We start from the raw sequence: 16618 nt of genomic DNA, 5'->3' as shown, positions 1-16618 counted from the left end.
GTCTGCGATTTCTCTACCCATGTACTCTAAGCGTACATCTATGTATACCCAACGTACTGAGGTACCTCTTTTGCAATAAAAACCATGATTCAAGGACTAAAAGGTAACATACCTAAAACCGAGTGTTATAGGAGAGCTACCTATCCAAAGCAATGCCAAGTTGAGTAAGACTCAAAGCCCTAGTACAAATGAAGAAATAGCGGAAATAAGTTGGGCGCCATATGCTTTGGCCGTAGGATCGATCATGTACGCTATGACATGTACTCGCCCTGATGTGTCTTTAGCTTTAAGCATGGTTAGTCATTTTCAGGGAAATCCCGACAAAGCTCATTGGACAGCACTGAAGAACATTCTTATGTATCTACAAATGACAAAGGATTTGGTTCTATTCCTTGGTGACAGTGATACATTGAGAGTAAGTGGGTATAATGATGTCATCTTCCAAACAGATAGAGACAACCTTCATTCTCAATCTGGTTGGTTGTTCCTATTAAATGGATGAGCAGTTACTTGGAAAAGTTCCAAGCAAGACATAGTGGTTGATTCTACTTGTGAATCAGACTACATAGCAGTGAGTGAAGCATCAAAGGAATCGGCTTAGCTGAAGAACATTATCAACGATCTCAGAGCAGTTCCTAACATTTAGGAGTCAATGGAGATTTTTTGCGATAATGAAGGCACAGTTGCTTTGGCCAAAGAACTAAGAGATCATGGTAAATCTAGGCATATCGATTGAAAGTACCATTATATCAGAAACAGAGTTGATGAAGGTCATCTCATTTTAAAGAGTGTCGTCAGAAAACAATCCTACAGATCCTTTCACAAAGGCTCTGGGTAGAGTTAAGCATAGTCTACATGCTAGGAACATTGGTTAGATATATGATATTAGTTTAGTAGTTAGACGATTAGTTTGAAACTTCTGAAAGAATGAATGTAATTGATTTTGGTAATTGAATAATAGAGATTATTTATGAGTTTGTTTACATCCTTTGTCAATTATTTATTCTTGTGTTTTGATTTGCATTTTTTACTTCCTGAATAATTTGATTATTCGAAAAATCCAGAGTCGCTCATACTTTAGGAAGTAATTAGTGAATTAAGACTGTTATGGATAGGATTGTAGATTGTCTAAGGAGATTAGACATAGCAATTGTGTTGGTTCAACATTCATGAGTACTTAGAAAAATGGAGATTTTGAGTATTGGATAAACCCACACTCATAGAATTATTTCATGGATTCTATCACGAGTAATTATGATACGATAATATCTTATATTCTTAAAACTGAGATATATTAGTTGCAATCTGCAAGTCGGTTGTACATTGGTATTGCGAAACCACATCAGTAACTTGGTGTTATAAAACGTAGTGTCATGTATGATTTTGTGAGTAAAGGATACAATAATATGAATCAAATTTTATTTGTTCCTTTTTCCCTAATGTAAAAAAATGATATCTTTAGGCCCCTTAGTGATTTGGTGTTGACTTATAGTGTTAGACCCAGCCAGGACTAAATTGATGTGTTCAATTAGTAAGTCTTATGAGGTCATCACAAATCAGGAAATAGTATTTTGGACAATGAGACTCATTCTAATCCATGTATCATGTTCATACGGTATCTTGTAGAACGAAGGAATATTTGATCACTTATCTTAGGACTAATGTTTGATTAGATCAGAGGCCGAAGTTGCTTTGGGAAGCACTCTTTGTAAGTGGGAGAAAGTTGGATTAGGTGTCTAAGTCAATAACTAAATTGGGAGACTATTGGATTAGGTGTCTAAGTTAATAACTAAATTGGTATATACTTGAATTACTAGCAAAGTCCTTTTAGGTTGCCCTCAAACCTGGGAATTTGATAGGATGACTTTTAGAGAAAGAGAGAGAGACTGATTTGTTGATTTATTATATGATTAATAAATAGCAATAAATGATTTATTAATATATTATGAGAATAATATATTAATTAGAAATAGTATTATTTAATTAAGAATTAATGAGAAGTAAATTAGGATTAATTTTGGGATTAATTGGATTAATTAAATATGTAATGACCTAAGTTGTAATTGTTCAATAGTTGAAGAAAAGGCATTCCAAAACCTTCCTAGGGTTTGGACGGTTTTTGAGGCATCTTTGAGGTATCTGGAATATTCCTTGAAGATAAATAGGAAGAAGGATAATTACCTAATTTGAAATAATAGTATTATATTCAAATTAGGGTTATCTATGGTTTTTCTATTAAATATAAATAGGCCCTTAACCCTTCATATTTTCGACCACTTGTTCCCTTAAGAGTATAGCCGAAATATACCTTCCCTATCCCCTCTCTTCAAGTTTCCTTAGTTTCTAGAGTGTGGGTGTGAACCATCAGAAGCACGAGATTTCTGGTGCTAGCTTCCAAGAGTTTTGAAGAAATTTTGGTTTGATTTGTTAGCTACAACAAATCAAAAGGTATGTAACTTTTCCTTATGAATTTCAATTTCATTATGGTTATAATAGTTTTGTTTAATTCAAAGTATGTTACCATTATGTGAAAGACATAGATCCCTTTAGGTTGCATGTGCCCAAATTCTTAATTGTTAAGTATTTTCTATTTGGAGCATTGTTGTTGTAACCTAAATAACCCATTATATGGCTCATCTATGTTTCTCTAAATTCAAACTCCTTGACTTTTCTCATTGAAACAAAGATTCCAGTTACTCCCTACTAGATTTGAAATATTTATGTCTCATCTTTATTTCTCGAAATTCAAACTCCTTGAACTTTCTCATTGAAATAATGATCCCACTTGCAAGATGCTTATTTCGGTCCATAAATGTACTTATTAAGCTTAAACATCCTTCACAACCTATATTTGTTTGATTATGTTTTTGTTATTATCCATGCTTGTCTCTTCTTGAAGATCCACTTCCGCCTAATGGTTAAGGTCCATGGCTTGATCTACCAAGTTTCATCATACACAGACTGAATCTCGCTTTCCATGTCTTCCTTCCATTTTGTAGCCTTTAAGGCCTACCATAGCTTCCGATAGTTGGTAACTCTTATTGCTATATACCAGTGACTCATATACCTCGGTAATATAAACAATTATATATAACTAGGTGTATGACGTCCTCTATCAAATCCATAAGGAAAAACTGGAAATATGTTAGTTTCCTCAATAGCTCTTTCAATCCCGAATTGAATGCGAGGTCCAACTTTAGGTTCTTTGTTGTATGACTCTTGAATCTTATCAAGATCAATATGGCTCACACTAGCCCTTTTGGATATCAGCTCCCTCTCTTGGAAGACTACCCTTCGAGCACTTGACAATGAGCGTAAGCCTCATAATAATTGATTTCCATATGGAAAGTAAGATAGCATGTGAACTCTTTCATAATTACTTAGATGATCAATAAGGTTTGGACTAAGATGATCACTATCCTATATCATCCTTATTGCCCAGTTGATTCTTAACTTCGCTTTATGAGAGCTATGAACACCTGAAGGGTTCTAGTTCACATGAAGTTGGTCTTACCATGTATTGTAGTTAATTTGACTGGTCCATTAATGTAAACTAATTCTAACAGATATTCACATCACTTAGTGATGTATTGATCACCAATCTTGATAAATACTATTTACATTTATCATAAGACTTTCATTCAAATGATATCGAAGATTTGATCAAACTAGATACTTGGTAATGCGCTTCTCATTTTATGTATCCAAGACTATGATTCCACAAATACATTTCACCCAAAGCTTTTGGATGTATTTGAATCAGTGCATGTTGTGGTCAATCTAAACGATCCACTAGGTAAACTAATTTCAGTAGATATATGCACCATAATAATACACCTTATTCAAATATTCGAATTTCTTTTAACATGTTAGAATGTTCTACATTTAAATATTTCAAAACTATCTCATGAATAGTATAAACAATTTCAATTATAAGACCATGGACTAAACATTTAGGAAAAGACTTGTCTTTTGATCCTATGAATAGTAACAAGGGCTTTGAATTCATGATCAAATTTCCTTTTCCATGTTTCAGTCTTCTTACTTCCTTTTAGTCACTCCACATTCTTGCAAATGTCAGTACTTAATCCTTAGTAAAATACTCAAAGGATTAGAAGTAATTTTCAATGGTATTATGAATTCATATATCTAATTGAACACTAAACATGGGAGAACTAGTTGTCTTTTGATCTTATTGATAGTAGCATGGGCTCGTAATCCATGATCAAATTCAACATCTCCATGTTTAGTCCTTTCACTTCAAATATATATTGGGCATGTATGCTTTCTTAGTCTGTTCTTGTTATGGAAACGAATAACTATCAGAACATGTCTCAGAATAAGCTTTCCTTTGTCCTTGGCATTTAGTCCTAGATTAGGTATACCAACAATAATCTCCTTTTAACCCATGGGCAATTGGATTTATTCTTCTTGACACTTGTATTCATGATAGTAAATATATGGGAGTGTTTTGAAGTTTGAGTTTCTATGATTGTTCATGTTAGTTCCAAAAGGAAACCTCAACACGCTACACAACTCCTTCATGGACATCCCAAGTTGTTCATATCAAAATCAGAGTGAACGGATCATATGCATACGTTAGCTAGCAACTAACAACTCAAAGAAATTCCATTTTACTTCAGTATGTTAATTTACAACGTACACCTAATAACTTCTCTTTCTAATATATTAGAATACAATGTTTAGAGTAACCTAGGAAGAGTTTTATCGAAGGCATGATATTTCCTTTCGTTTATGAGAACTATTCCCAAGCTACAAATTTATACAAGAATGATCATCCTCATAGCTAATTCTTTAAAAGGTTTTATAGTAGTAGATTTTAGTGGATAAGGTTATAGACATCATTCAATATCAATTCCCATTATAGTTTGTTTTACTTATCCTTAGAAAATAATCACCCTGAATAAAATTATTTAAGAAGGTTAGGATCCATATTTGGCTCCATGATGTGTAAAAGGATTCCGTAAACACACCATAAAGTTATTTAGGTAGGCAAAAACCTTTGCCAATTTCGATCACCACAAAATTCCTAGATCTTTGAGATTTATTGACTATCAAAGGCATGTTAATATCGGATTATGTTCATCTCAAATTTAATGATGGGGTCGCCACAGATCACTGAACAGATGGTGAACGATGCATACACAATCACTTGGTCCCCGTCTCAAGTTACGCTTGAGATTCATGAGTTCCACATCATTCTCTACTCATATTCTCAAATTGACATGTCGGTTAACCACACGAGCTCCATCAACAAGTTATAAAGAGAATGTGCAACTTTTATGGATAAAATAAGATTCACTTTAAATAGATTTTGAATTAACCATGCAAAATCGCATGGTCCCCAGCTAAAGTTATGCTTGAGATTCGCGAGTTGCATATCATTCTCAACTATACTCTAGATTGATGTATTGGTTAATAACACGAGCTCCATCAATAGAATATAAAGAGAATGTGCAATTTTCATGGATAATTTAAGACTCACATTCTATTAATAAAACAGGATTTTGTTTTATACTTGTATTTAGAATACTTTCAAGTTGACCATTACCACTATCAAACCCTTTCGATAACTCCGCTCTCAAAATGTAATAGGTTGGTGAGGGTGATAAGCGCGAAGCATATTAAAAAATGACCTCATTAGGAATCATAGAGACATACTTAAACCCCTACAACAGAATGGGTGAGCCTATTTATGGTAATACCTCCTTATTTTCCAAATTTAAAACATTTTACATTTGCCAATTATCCATATCATAAATCTTCAAATTTGAAAAATAAAAGGAAATGGGAAACTCTAATCCGGCAGCCTCACATCGTGAGCAGTAGGCTCTCACGTCATGAGCTGCGATTAAAAGGTTTCTCAATTATGAATTTTCCTATTTTTCTTCTTTCATTCAAATTTGAATAAGCATTTATAGAAAATCTGGATCTACGGTGAATGTAATTATGAACCTGACTCTGATACCACTGTTGGGTTTTATACGCATCAAATACACTCTAAACTATATAGCAGAAAAATTGAAACTACGATATACCTAAGTGTACATGCAACCTATGGATCTATGGTTTCATACTAATTACATCTACCGTAGAAAATGAAAACACAAAGGAAGAAAAAACATACCTCTTATGTAGCCCTTGATCTCCATGCTTGAGATCTTGTGCTCCATGAAGTTTCTTGGATGAGAGGATCCAAACCAAAATCCCTCTACTGGTATCACGCCCAATGACATCAAAGAGTGGAATAAAAATAACTAGGAGAACGGTCAATTTCACAAACTCTAAGAGGGTTGTAAATCGTTCATATGGGAGGAGAAAGAAAAGGCGAAACTTCAAGCCAAGAAATGAGCAAAGAAAAATGAATCCCTAAGGTCTTATTTATAGCCTTGGATATCTTCCAGGGTTTTATCCTCAAGCCCATGTAGGATGGATAACCCTATGAACGAAACTCCCTTTATCCTAAGAGAATTTTCGTCCATCACCCTTCTTCCTAGGGTTCTAGAATATTCCTGATTAATCAAATATTGATTAATTGATATCCAACATATTTATTAATTAAACTGTTAATTAATTCCCAAATTGGTTTCTAATTAATTATTAAACCATAATAATTAATAAACCAAATTCTCATTTATTTATTCTACTCAATTTGGGTCTTGAGGATAACCCAAAAGGACTCTGTTATTATTAGAAATATTATCAACAGTTAATGATTTTGGACACTCTTTCAACACCAACATTGTTGTCTCCACCCATGATTCCACTACTCAGATTCAACAATTTGTATGTACCTTGGACATCCACCTGATCATAGAGCCATGATCATAGAGCCATAGGGGCTATCATTGCCTCAATTTCATGACTCGACACATTATCATCTCTCGTCATATATAGTCTTCGATGATGATCATTTTTGTTTATGAGACTTTCATGCTCCTCACATTACATCTCAGTATGACCCATTGTGATATAGTAACTTCCATGTAAAAATAATACAAGTTGGAGCTAGCCTAATTGATTAACAATGTGTCTAACAAAGAATTTCTAACAAAAAAGTCTTTGGTTCAATCACATGCATATATTAACTCAGACTTTCTAAAAAAATGTAAAAGTAATAAGTCTTTAAGAAATGATAACAACATACTTTCTTTGAAGGTTGCCTATTTTGGTTTCTTTTTTAATTAATTTTTTTAATCTTATATATGACGTGAGACTCGCTATATCAACAATGGACATGGTATTGCTAACGTTCTTTTAATTAAGCAAATAATAGTTTAAATTTGAAAACAACTCAATGAAAAGTCAATGGTGTTTTGATAATCAATAAATAAATGTAGTAGAATAAACTATAATAATAATAATAATAATAATAATAATAATAATAATAATAATAATAATATAACAGCAATAACTTAAGACCATTTCTTACATTGGAATACAAAGCTTTTGGAGCGAGTTGACCTCGCCTCTCTTTAGAGGAAGAAAATGAGTTTTCTACTATAAACGATATTGGTTAGACAAAATATTAACCAAATTGATGTAGTTTTATATTTATCTATCGGAATATAGTAGTTGACAAAGCTAGCTTCACCATCATATATGAAACTACTGCTTCGGCTTCTACATCATCAATAATCATGGCCGAAGGCAATGAATCTCAGCCCTCTACCTCCTCCTCCTCCATAGAATGGTCACAACCATGTCGTCCCTTCGAATTTTCTGAGATTCTCTTAGCAACCGGTAACTTCAGTGAATCATTAGTAATCGGACATGGGGGATTTGGAAAAGTTTTCAAAGGCAATGTTATTAATGGATCAAGTGTTGTTGTTGCTGCATTTAAACGACTGGATTCCATGTCCTCTCAAGGTGCATCCGAGTTCTGGGCGGAAGTTAAGATGCTTTCCAAGTTGCGTCACTGTCATCTCGTGTCTTTGTTTGGTTACTGTAATCACGAGAAAGAGATGATCATCATCTATGAATACATGCCCAATGGAACCCCCGAAGACCACCTCCATAAACTTGGAACCCCTCTTTCTTGGTTTCAACGACTCAAAATCTGTATAGGTACTGCTCGTGGGTTAGATTACTTACACACAGGTACTGGGATTGAGTTTGGTGTCATACATCGTGATGTCAAGAGCTCTAATATTTTATTACAAGACAACTGGGCAGCTAAAATTTCAGACTTCGGGTTGTCCAAAATAGGTGTAACCAATAAGCCATCTACTTATGTCAAGACACTTGTTAAAGGCACCTTTGGGTATCTTGATCCAAATTATTTCACAACTGGAAGGCTGACTAGGAAATCTGATGTGTATTCTTTTGGGGTGGTTTTGTTGGAAGTGTTGTGTCGGAAGCGTGCAGTGGATAGAAGTCTTGATGAGGAGCAATGGGGTTTAGTGCCATTTGTTCAAGAATCAATAAAACAAGGAAGTTTAAAGAGTATAATTGACTCTGGCATAAGGGATCAAATATCACAAAAATGTTTGAAGGAGTTTCTTCGAATTGCAGAGAGATGTTTGCACAATAATCCAAAGCAGCGACCTGCAATGGCTGAGGTTGTGGTTGCTCTTGATTCTGTACTGACCTTACAACAGAAAATCGATAATTCATCTGGGAGAACGATATATGGAAGAATGCTTGATATATTTCCCTTCCCGTTTCATGGCGAGAACTCTGGTATTTCAACCTCCTAACTGCGTGTATAGATTCTTTAAATTTTTGTGTGTCCAACGTTGTATATATTAGCAGAAGGTTATTTAGAGGTTATACTGAATCTGTTTGTATTCATATGCCTTAGCCAATAATGAGTCGAGGCTATCAAGTAATAGCAAGGACAACAAAGATTCAGTGGTTTCTGTTCCAAGTTTGAATGTATTTAACTTCTCTGATTTGGAAAAGATCACAAAACACTTTAGTCAAGATACGCTCGTTGATAGGGATGGTTATTCTGAGGTGTTCTTAGGTTGGGTTGACAAGAAAACATTCGCCCCATCAACAAAGGGTGTTGGAATTACTGTTGCTGTTAAAAAGTACAATGAAGGTCTTCCAGAATGGGAGGTAAGTATATATATATATATATATATATATATATATATATATATATATATATATATATATATATATATATATATATATATATATATATATATATATATAATTCCATCTATTGTCAAGAAAGAAATTTAGATTTCCATCCAAAACTGTTGGACTCTATGTCTTGGTTCTCCTTTTATATTAGTTTATAGTGTTTAATTTTTGCAATAACCAGGTAGATTTCTCAAAGCACAGTAATGTAATAAAAAGAAATGAAAGTAGGATGCTATAACAAACAAATAAATATAAGTATGTTGTTATATCTTGGATTTAATCCTATATGAAAATGTTGAGTTAAGAATCACCCAAAACGGTTTCATGAAGAATCTTTTTGCGGAATATAACTTAAAATTTTGCAAGATCAGGCGGTTGTGGCTAGCTTAGGACGGTTGGCTCACCCAAATATTATTAGTCTCTTGGGATACGGCGATGTTAACAGGCTTGATTGCTTGCTTGTTTACAATTACACAAACATGAAAAACCAAAATTTTAGTCGCTTCTTGTTTGGGGGTAATATACTTAAATCTTTCTCAAAAACTATTTTTGAATTATTTTTACTAAAACGCTGATACGACATGAATAATATTGCCCGTGTACCAGATGTTGTCGCACCACTTTCATGGGAAACACGCCTTATGATAATGATAGGGGTAGCCCGTGGACTTGCGTACATGCACTCGTCGCCAGAACAAGTCATACACGGTGGTATCAAAACCTTAATATATTTCTGGATCAGGTACGATTAAGCAACTTATGTTTTTTAAGTGGCAATTCTTTTGGTTTTATGCCATAAAAGTTAACAAATTATTCTTATTCCAGAACTTTAATGCAAAATTGGGGTATTTTGGTTTGGCTAAATTTCGCCCTAAAATCCTGGATTTTGATGATGTGGAATTTGATGCTAGTAAACATGACATGGATACCTCACGTTATCTTGACCAAAGGGATCAACTTACTGGTAGGTTAGCATGTAAGGAAGTGATATTTGAACCAGTTTACCTTTACAAATTATAAATGTTACTGTTTCACATCAGCCAAACACAGACTCATCTATCTTTATATTTATATATGTTGGAGAGAAAATCTATTACTTTACTTACCTAACAACTATCGTGTTTTGTTTTTGTTGCAAAACAAATCATTCTTACAAAGCATAAGAACTGCCCTTTTTGATAAATTTGTGGGAAGATTATTTGTATTTTTGGCTGAATCCGTATTTTAAGAAAAACCATGGTTTATTTTCAACAAATTTTTAATACCAAAGTGTAGTGGTTCCAAAAGTTAATCTCTGTATTTGTGGTTATAAACAATAGGTCAGTTGACTGTGAAGAGTGACATCTATAGTTTTGGAGTGGTGTTATTTGAAACCCTAACAGGCCAACGGGCATGGGAACCAAAGTTTGGGTTCACATTGGTAAAATGGGCAAGGCCATTTCTAGCGGATAGAGAAAAGATAAAAGATATAATAGATCAACGTCTTAATCAAAATTACCCTCTTCAAGGTGCTTTTGAATGTGTTGCACTTGCAGCAAGATGTGTAGCTACAAATCACGATGATAGACCTTCAAGTGAAGAAGTTTTGCAGAGCTTGGAACGTTTTTTTAACAAGTATTGGATAAAAGATATGATGACATCCATGCCTACTTAGGGTGTTTTGGTTTTTTTCCAATTAATTTTTGTATGGAGAAAATGGTTGAATGGGTAAGGATATATGTCAAGATAAATTGTTATATATATATATATATATATATATATATATATATATATATATATATATATATATATATATATATATATATATATATATAATAAAAGAATCCTTAAACCGCCACATGTCACCTTTATACACTACCTTCTTGCCACGTGTCATTACCACGATGTGTGTAGCCTGATTTTCCCGCCCATGAAGTCAAAACTCAGCTCTCCTATTAATCAGCAAATTACTTTTAAGATCTTATTCCCGCTTCCAACTACAATCAATCTATCCCTGGTAACAAATTTCCTAATTTTTTAGGATTATTATCAATTACACCCAATTATTATAGGCAACAACTTTGTCAATTCAATGTATTCCATGAGAAATTAATCTTCTTCAATTTTATATCAATCGATTTATATATGTAACTACATTCTCTGATCTTCCTCTCCTCTCAAAATTATCTACTTCTGTTGATGAGATTCAATTTTGAAATCCCTAATTCTCGGCTTCCCTAATTCTTGGCTCCCCAGATCTCACTTCTTTCTATATATTTAGGGTTTTGATGTCGATTTGGAGAAGTAATTGAACATGTAGAGTGTTAGGGAAGAAGCAGGACCGGACCAAAGACGATTATGAAGATGTAATTTCCACTGTTTACTCTTCATATACACAACTTCTGCTGATTATCCTCACCGGTTTTTATGGATGTGATTGCTATTTTCAACTAAGAAAGCCATTGGTAAGGTTTCTCTCTAATAACGCAACTACTAATCTGTAATTGATAATCCATCAAATGTTATCTAACCTTTTAATATATTCGATTTTACAGTTTACGTAAGCTCTGATTCTTAATAACACTTGCTTAGGGGAAATGGATTAATTTTTTTCTTAATTTTCACTTTGATTTTTGTTTCTATTTATCGACTCTTTCGTTAAAACCCTCAAGGTACTCTCTCATGGCTGTATATAATTGGTATAAGGTACAAGAGGTCATGTCCTCGATTTCGGATTTTATAGAGTTCGTGTTGTTTTCTTCCTCCAACCACAGGTTACCAGGTCTAATGTTGAATTTAGGTAGTTCCTTCTTTTCCCAATTTCATTATCGTGGTCTTTTTTATCACCCCGCTCGATGTAATGTTTGAACCAAATATTGTATGTTTCTTTTTTTTTCTAATTTTTGAAAGGATTCGAGGACTTCAAATTTCTACCAGAGGTTCGTTGATACGTTTCTTCAACGTCACTCTCTTTCTACATTTCTCATGGTTTTTTCATCAGGTATTTCTCGGTTTTTTTCTTTATAATAAACGAAGTTGAATATGATCATTGTCAATGCATTTTTTTGGTTAGTTTTTCGTAGCTTTTATTAAAAACTAATTTTAAGTTGATCAGAGTGGTTTAATAACCATAAAGTTAAAACACTTAGATATTAGTGATCAATATTGAAGTTTGTGTATTTTTTTTGTTTTGTTTGATTTTGATGCATGAAATGGCTGGAAAAAAAAAAAAAATATATATATATATATATATATATATATATATATATATATATATATATATATATATATATATATATATATATATATATATATATATATATATATGGGACTTGATTATAAATCCAGGGGAAAGGTATAATCTAGGCATGTAAGTAACAATTGTTTTTTTGATTTCTGTCGAATAACTACACTACTAGAAAACAGAGCATTAGCGACAGAATTTTAGCGACGGAAAAATCTGTTGGAAAAAGTGACGGGTTTCCGACGGATTTCCGACAGTAAAATTATTAGGATATTAGCAACGTATCTGCGACAGTTTGGCAACAGAATAAAATCAGTCGGTGATCTGTTACAATTTCCGACGGTTTACCGACGGAAATCAACAAATTTAAAACTCCGTCGGTAATGGGTTGGTAAATTAATATTTTAGTTTTTAATCGTAAGGGCAATCCGGTAAAATAAAAAAAGGGGAATTTCACGGGGGCTATGTGCTTCGTATCAACTTGACCTAAATCAAGGCTCCCTGAACTTGTGAACGAACGCCGACAAGTCGAAGCATCGCCTCCGAGCTCTGGCTTTCTTGCCGCCGCCGCCGTCAACGGAGCTGAAGGCATCGACCGCTCCGACTTCTGGAATTCGTTGAGTACTGCTTAATTCTCTTTGAATAGCTTACAACACAGGTATGGATTTGCATTATGACTTCAACTAGGTCAGGCTCTACTTATCAACTGCTTAATTCATTGAGTACTGCAATCCTCCCCCTTGCTTTTTTAGGTTTACCAATTTATGGATCTTAAATCATTCATTAGATGCTCCTGACTACTCCATAGACACGATTATTATCTAATCAAGTACATATGCGGAGCTTTAAACCTTGTAATCGGAGTAAACTTGTTTGTATTTGAGTTTTCTCCGACAATGAACTCCAATTGGAACTCTACTGTAGTTCTTGATCGTTGGAGGGCGTAGGAAAAACACTCGCAGGGGGTGTATATGTATATAGCGAATCAAGAACATGAATACAAGTAGTATTTCATCATTCTATGGGTATATATGTGTGTAAGGAGATGACAAATTGGATTTTCACCAGCAAATGTTTGTAAAAACCTAATGTAGGATACAATGCAACACCCCCTTCGCCATATAATATCACAATTAGAATCTTCACTAAGCATTAACAACCACCAAAGTAACTGAATCATATTTCTTCTGTTAACATTTTTCATAAACAAGGAACAGTTGCATTTTGTCTTTTACCTTATCAATTCTATGACTTTCAATGATGTGAATTTGCTATAGTAAGAGGAATGTAAGAAAAATCTTAAGCTTTGTTTGTTCTTCTAAATATATGGAAACTCAGTAAAATTTATATTGCCCTTGAATCTTGAATCTTGATAGATTGTTCAATAGATGTTTATAGATGAATATTGATGGTTTTACTTTGCTGCAGTTTCGGTTTTTGGTTCCACCTCTGCAATAACCTGGACCATATCCGGATTAGACGTGACACTGGGACTCAGCTCCTTGGTATGATTATCTAGTATATTCTGATTACTTCCATATGATTGCCTTAACTTTTATATTGAGATTACCACAAGAAGCTAAAAACTTAAAATTTCTTATTTATACAACTCTAACTCTATACAGGAATGAGCCCTTCTTCTAGAGAAAAACAATAGACTTTAGTCCTCCTCTCATAGAATGCAATTATAACTGTATTGACAGTTATAAATTAATACATTTTCCTTCATTCTATGTTCTCTGGGTATCATCAAATAGAACCCATAATAATCACAAACCAAGTACCAATCTTGACATAATCATGGCAAAGTCGAACCAGAGACAACTTAATAAAGAAGATGGTGTTTATCAGACTCCTATCCACCATCCATCCATGCAAAGTAATCCCTCCCGGATTATTTTGTTTTATCTCTTAGGGTCTTTTTGGAATGATGGAATGGAACTATAAAGGAATGGAATGAGCAACTTTATGATTCTCTTTAAATTGAATTGAACATTCTTTTTCAGAAAAAGGTCAACTCATATGTAAAATAATATCAACCATCTTACTTATGATCTGTTTTTGCTGATTGATGCATTTGTTGTTCGTTTGTTATTTAGTAGAATCCTAAACCTGGAATAGAGGAAATCCATTTGATTGGGAAGGGTAACCACACTCAAAATGGAACCCTAGATAACTCTGCTAGCCATATAATGGAATTGAGTCCCTTCCATGTGGAACGGAATCATGAATTTTTATTCTTTCTGTTTCCATCAGAATCCGCAAAACTAACACGCCCTGATGGCCTGATGTTTCTTTTTTAAAACTAATTGATTTCATGGACAGGAATCTCGAATTCCAATCCGACCATTTCACATGATTGATGTGTTCCATATTGTTATTAATAACAAGATACTGAAATTTGTTTTCACACCAAATGCTCTAATTATAAAATGTATAAGGCTTAATGGGGAAAGTTTTGTTTCTGTTTTTTTGTTAAATATTTAATAATTAAATATTTGATATGAATGCACTTGTTGTTTCATTATGCAGGCAACTGTTCTTGACCCTGCAGATTATGAAGGCATTGAAGCTGCATTAGACAACCACATAGTGAGCAGTACAAAATTAAATTCAACTTTATTGCTTTTTTTGTAGATTGAGTTAGTTTTTTTCTCCAAAATGGAGGTGGTATTTTTAATATATTTACCATGAAATTGGTCGTTTTGGGTGTGTTTTGTCTCTAACAGGTCAGGTGAGTTAACTATAAAAGATTATATTACAATTTTTGGTCCCTGTGTTTACTTTTATTTTCAGATCTTTTCCAAAATAGAATATTTTTGCAAATTTGGTCCTTACTCAAGGTTTCCATAACACTTTTAGTCCATATCCCATATAAAATGACTACTTTGCTCCCTAGTGGTGATAAAAATTTGTTAAGAAAAAAACTTTAAGGTGAAAAGTAGTCATTTTTACCTGGGGAAAGGACCAAACATGTGACAAAATCCTTTAAAAAGGACCAAATTTGACAAAATCCAGAAGATTTGACCTTAAAACTTGTCCATTTTGCCATCTATTATCCAAAGATCCATTTTATTTCAACAACAGAGTTATAAAAGAGAATTTGTATATAAACTAATTTATAATTTATATACCACAGGTTAGTCTTTACTTCACAGAATCACCCACAAATCCATTCCTAAGATGTGTTGACATTGAGTTAGTTTCAAAGCTGTGTCATGCAAAAGGAGCAATTGTTTGCATTGATGGAACATTTGCAACACCTGTTCTACACTCAGCAACCAAATACATTGGTGGCCACAATGATGTAAGCAAAAAATCAAGAATCTATTTCTTTGCTAATAATTTTTTTTTTACCATTATTAACAAATATTGGCTATCTTTGACTTTTTTTTCAGGTTCTTGCTGGTTGTATTAGTGGCACTACTGAAATAATTTCTCAAGTTCATAACTTACATCATGTTTTAGGTGGTGCCTTGAATCCTGTAAGTAGCTTATGAGCTGTTTTTAACATGCTTGATATATATAACAAGGGTGTCTTAGTTTTTTTTTTTTTTTTTAATAATTATATATTTATTTTAATGGCAGAATGCTGCATACTAAATCATTCGAGGCATGAAAACGCTGCATCTATGTATAAAGCTTAATGGTGTTGCTGAGGGAAACTATAGGCTTTGACTCGATCATATCAATTTTGCAGCTAAGAGGAACCACATACAGCTTTACTCAGCAAAAGGTCATACATTAAGTACTTATTAGTTATTTAGCATATCATTATCCTTTATAAACATGCTTTAAAAATTTTAAGTTTGTAATTGTTTTCCATATCATTATCCTTTATAAACATGCTTTAAAAATTTTAAGTTTGTAATTGTTTTCCATAGACAATCAATCTACCGAGTGACTTGGAAACAATTAGTTTGCTGCTGAGTGGAGGTCTGGAAATCGATCTTGGGAGTATTGGACTTTTTTACTTTTATTTTGTTGGTTTTAAAATATAAATTTGATGAATGCTGTAAGATTTTTTTGTGTTGAATATGTAATTATCTTTTATTTTCTCATGAATTTATATATTTTTTTAATAATGCCAAAATCCGTCGCTAATCGGTCACAACAAAATCTGTCAGTAATCCGTTAGTGAGTTATTCCGAGATTCCGTCGGTAATCCGTTAGTAAATTATTCCAGATTCCGTCGGTAATCCGTTGCAAACAAATTCCGTCGCTAATCCGTTGCAAACATATTCCGTCAGTAATCCGTTACAAACTATATTTTGTCGGTGA

General features: G+C 33.4%; 1 protein-coding gene across 5 annotated transcripts; it reads left to right on the top strand.

Moving 5' to 3' along the window:
- Positions 1 to 7555: 7555 nt before the first annotated feature.
- Positions 7556 to 16402, top strand: LOC145061046 (cystathionine gamma-synthase 1, chloroplastic-like). Of its 5 annotated transcripts, none has more exons than XM_079008410.1 (9): positions 7557 to 8703; positions 8825 to 9084; positions 9486 to 9630; positions 9721 to 9856; positions 9940 to 10078; positions 10434 to 10821; positions 11375 to 11558; positions 11800 to 11893; positions 12004 to 12146. In XM_079008410.1, the coding sequence occupies exons 1-6, from the start codon at positions 7662 to 7664 to the stop codon at positions 10440 to 10442; spliced, it is 1731 nt and encodes a 576-aa protein (XP_078864536.1). In that variant the 5' UTR covers positions 7557 to 7661; the 3' UTR covers positions 10443 to 10821; positions 11375 to 11558; positions 11800 to 11893; positions 12004 to 12146. The 5 variants fall into 5 exon arrangements, 4 of the variants coding, with proteins under 4 accessions (XP_078864535.1, XP_078864536.1, XP_078864538.1 ...); XM_079008411.1 differs by lacking the exons at positions 7557 to 8703; positions 8825 to 9084; positions 9486 to 9630; ... (1 more) ...; positions 9940 to 10078; positions 10434 to 10821 and adding exons at positions 13766 to 13842; positions 14870 to 14929; positions 15477 to 15644; ... (1 more) ...; positions 15926 to 16073; positions 16222 to 16402 and having other exon boundaries at positions 11406 to 11558; positions 12004 to 12094; XM_079008409.1 differs by lacking the exon at positions 10434 to 10821 and having other exon boundaries at positions 7556 to 8703.
- The last annotated feature ends 216 nt before the right edge of the window (positions 16403 to 16618 follow it).

This window comes from Lactuca serriola, chromosome 7 (genome assembly GCF_051521515.1).
Source record: "Lactuca serriola cultivar US96UC23 chromosome 7, Lser_US96UC23_V15, whole genome shotgun sequence".
Taxonomy (NCBI): Eukaryota; Viridiplantae; Streptophyta; class Magnoliopsida; order Asterales; family Asteraceae; genus Lactuca; species Lactuca serriola.
This window is presented reverse-complemented; position numbering and strand designations above follow the sequence as displayed.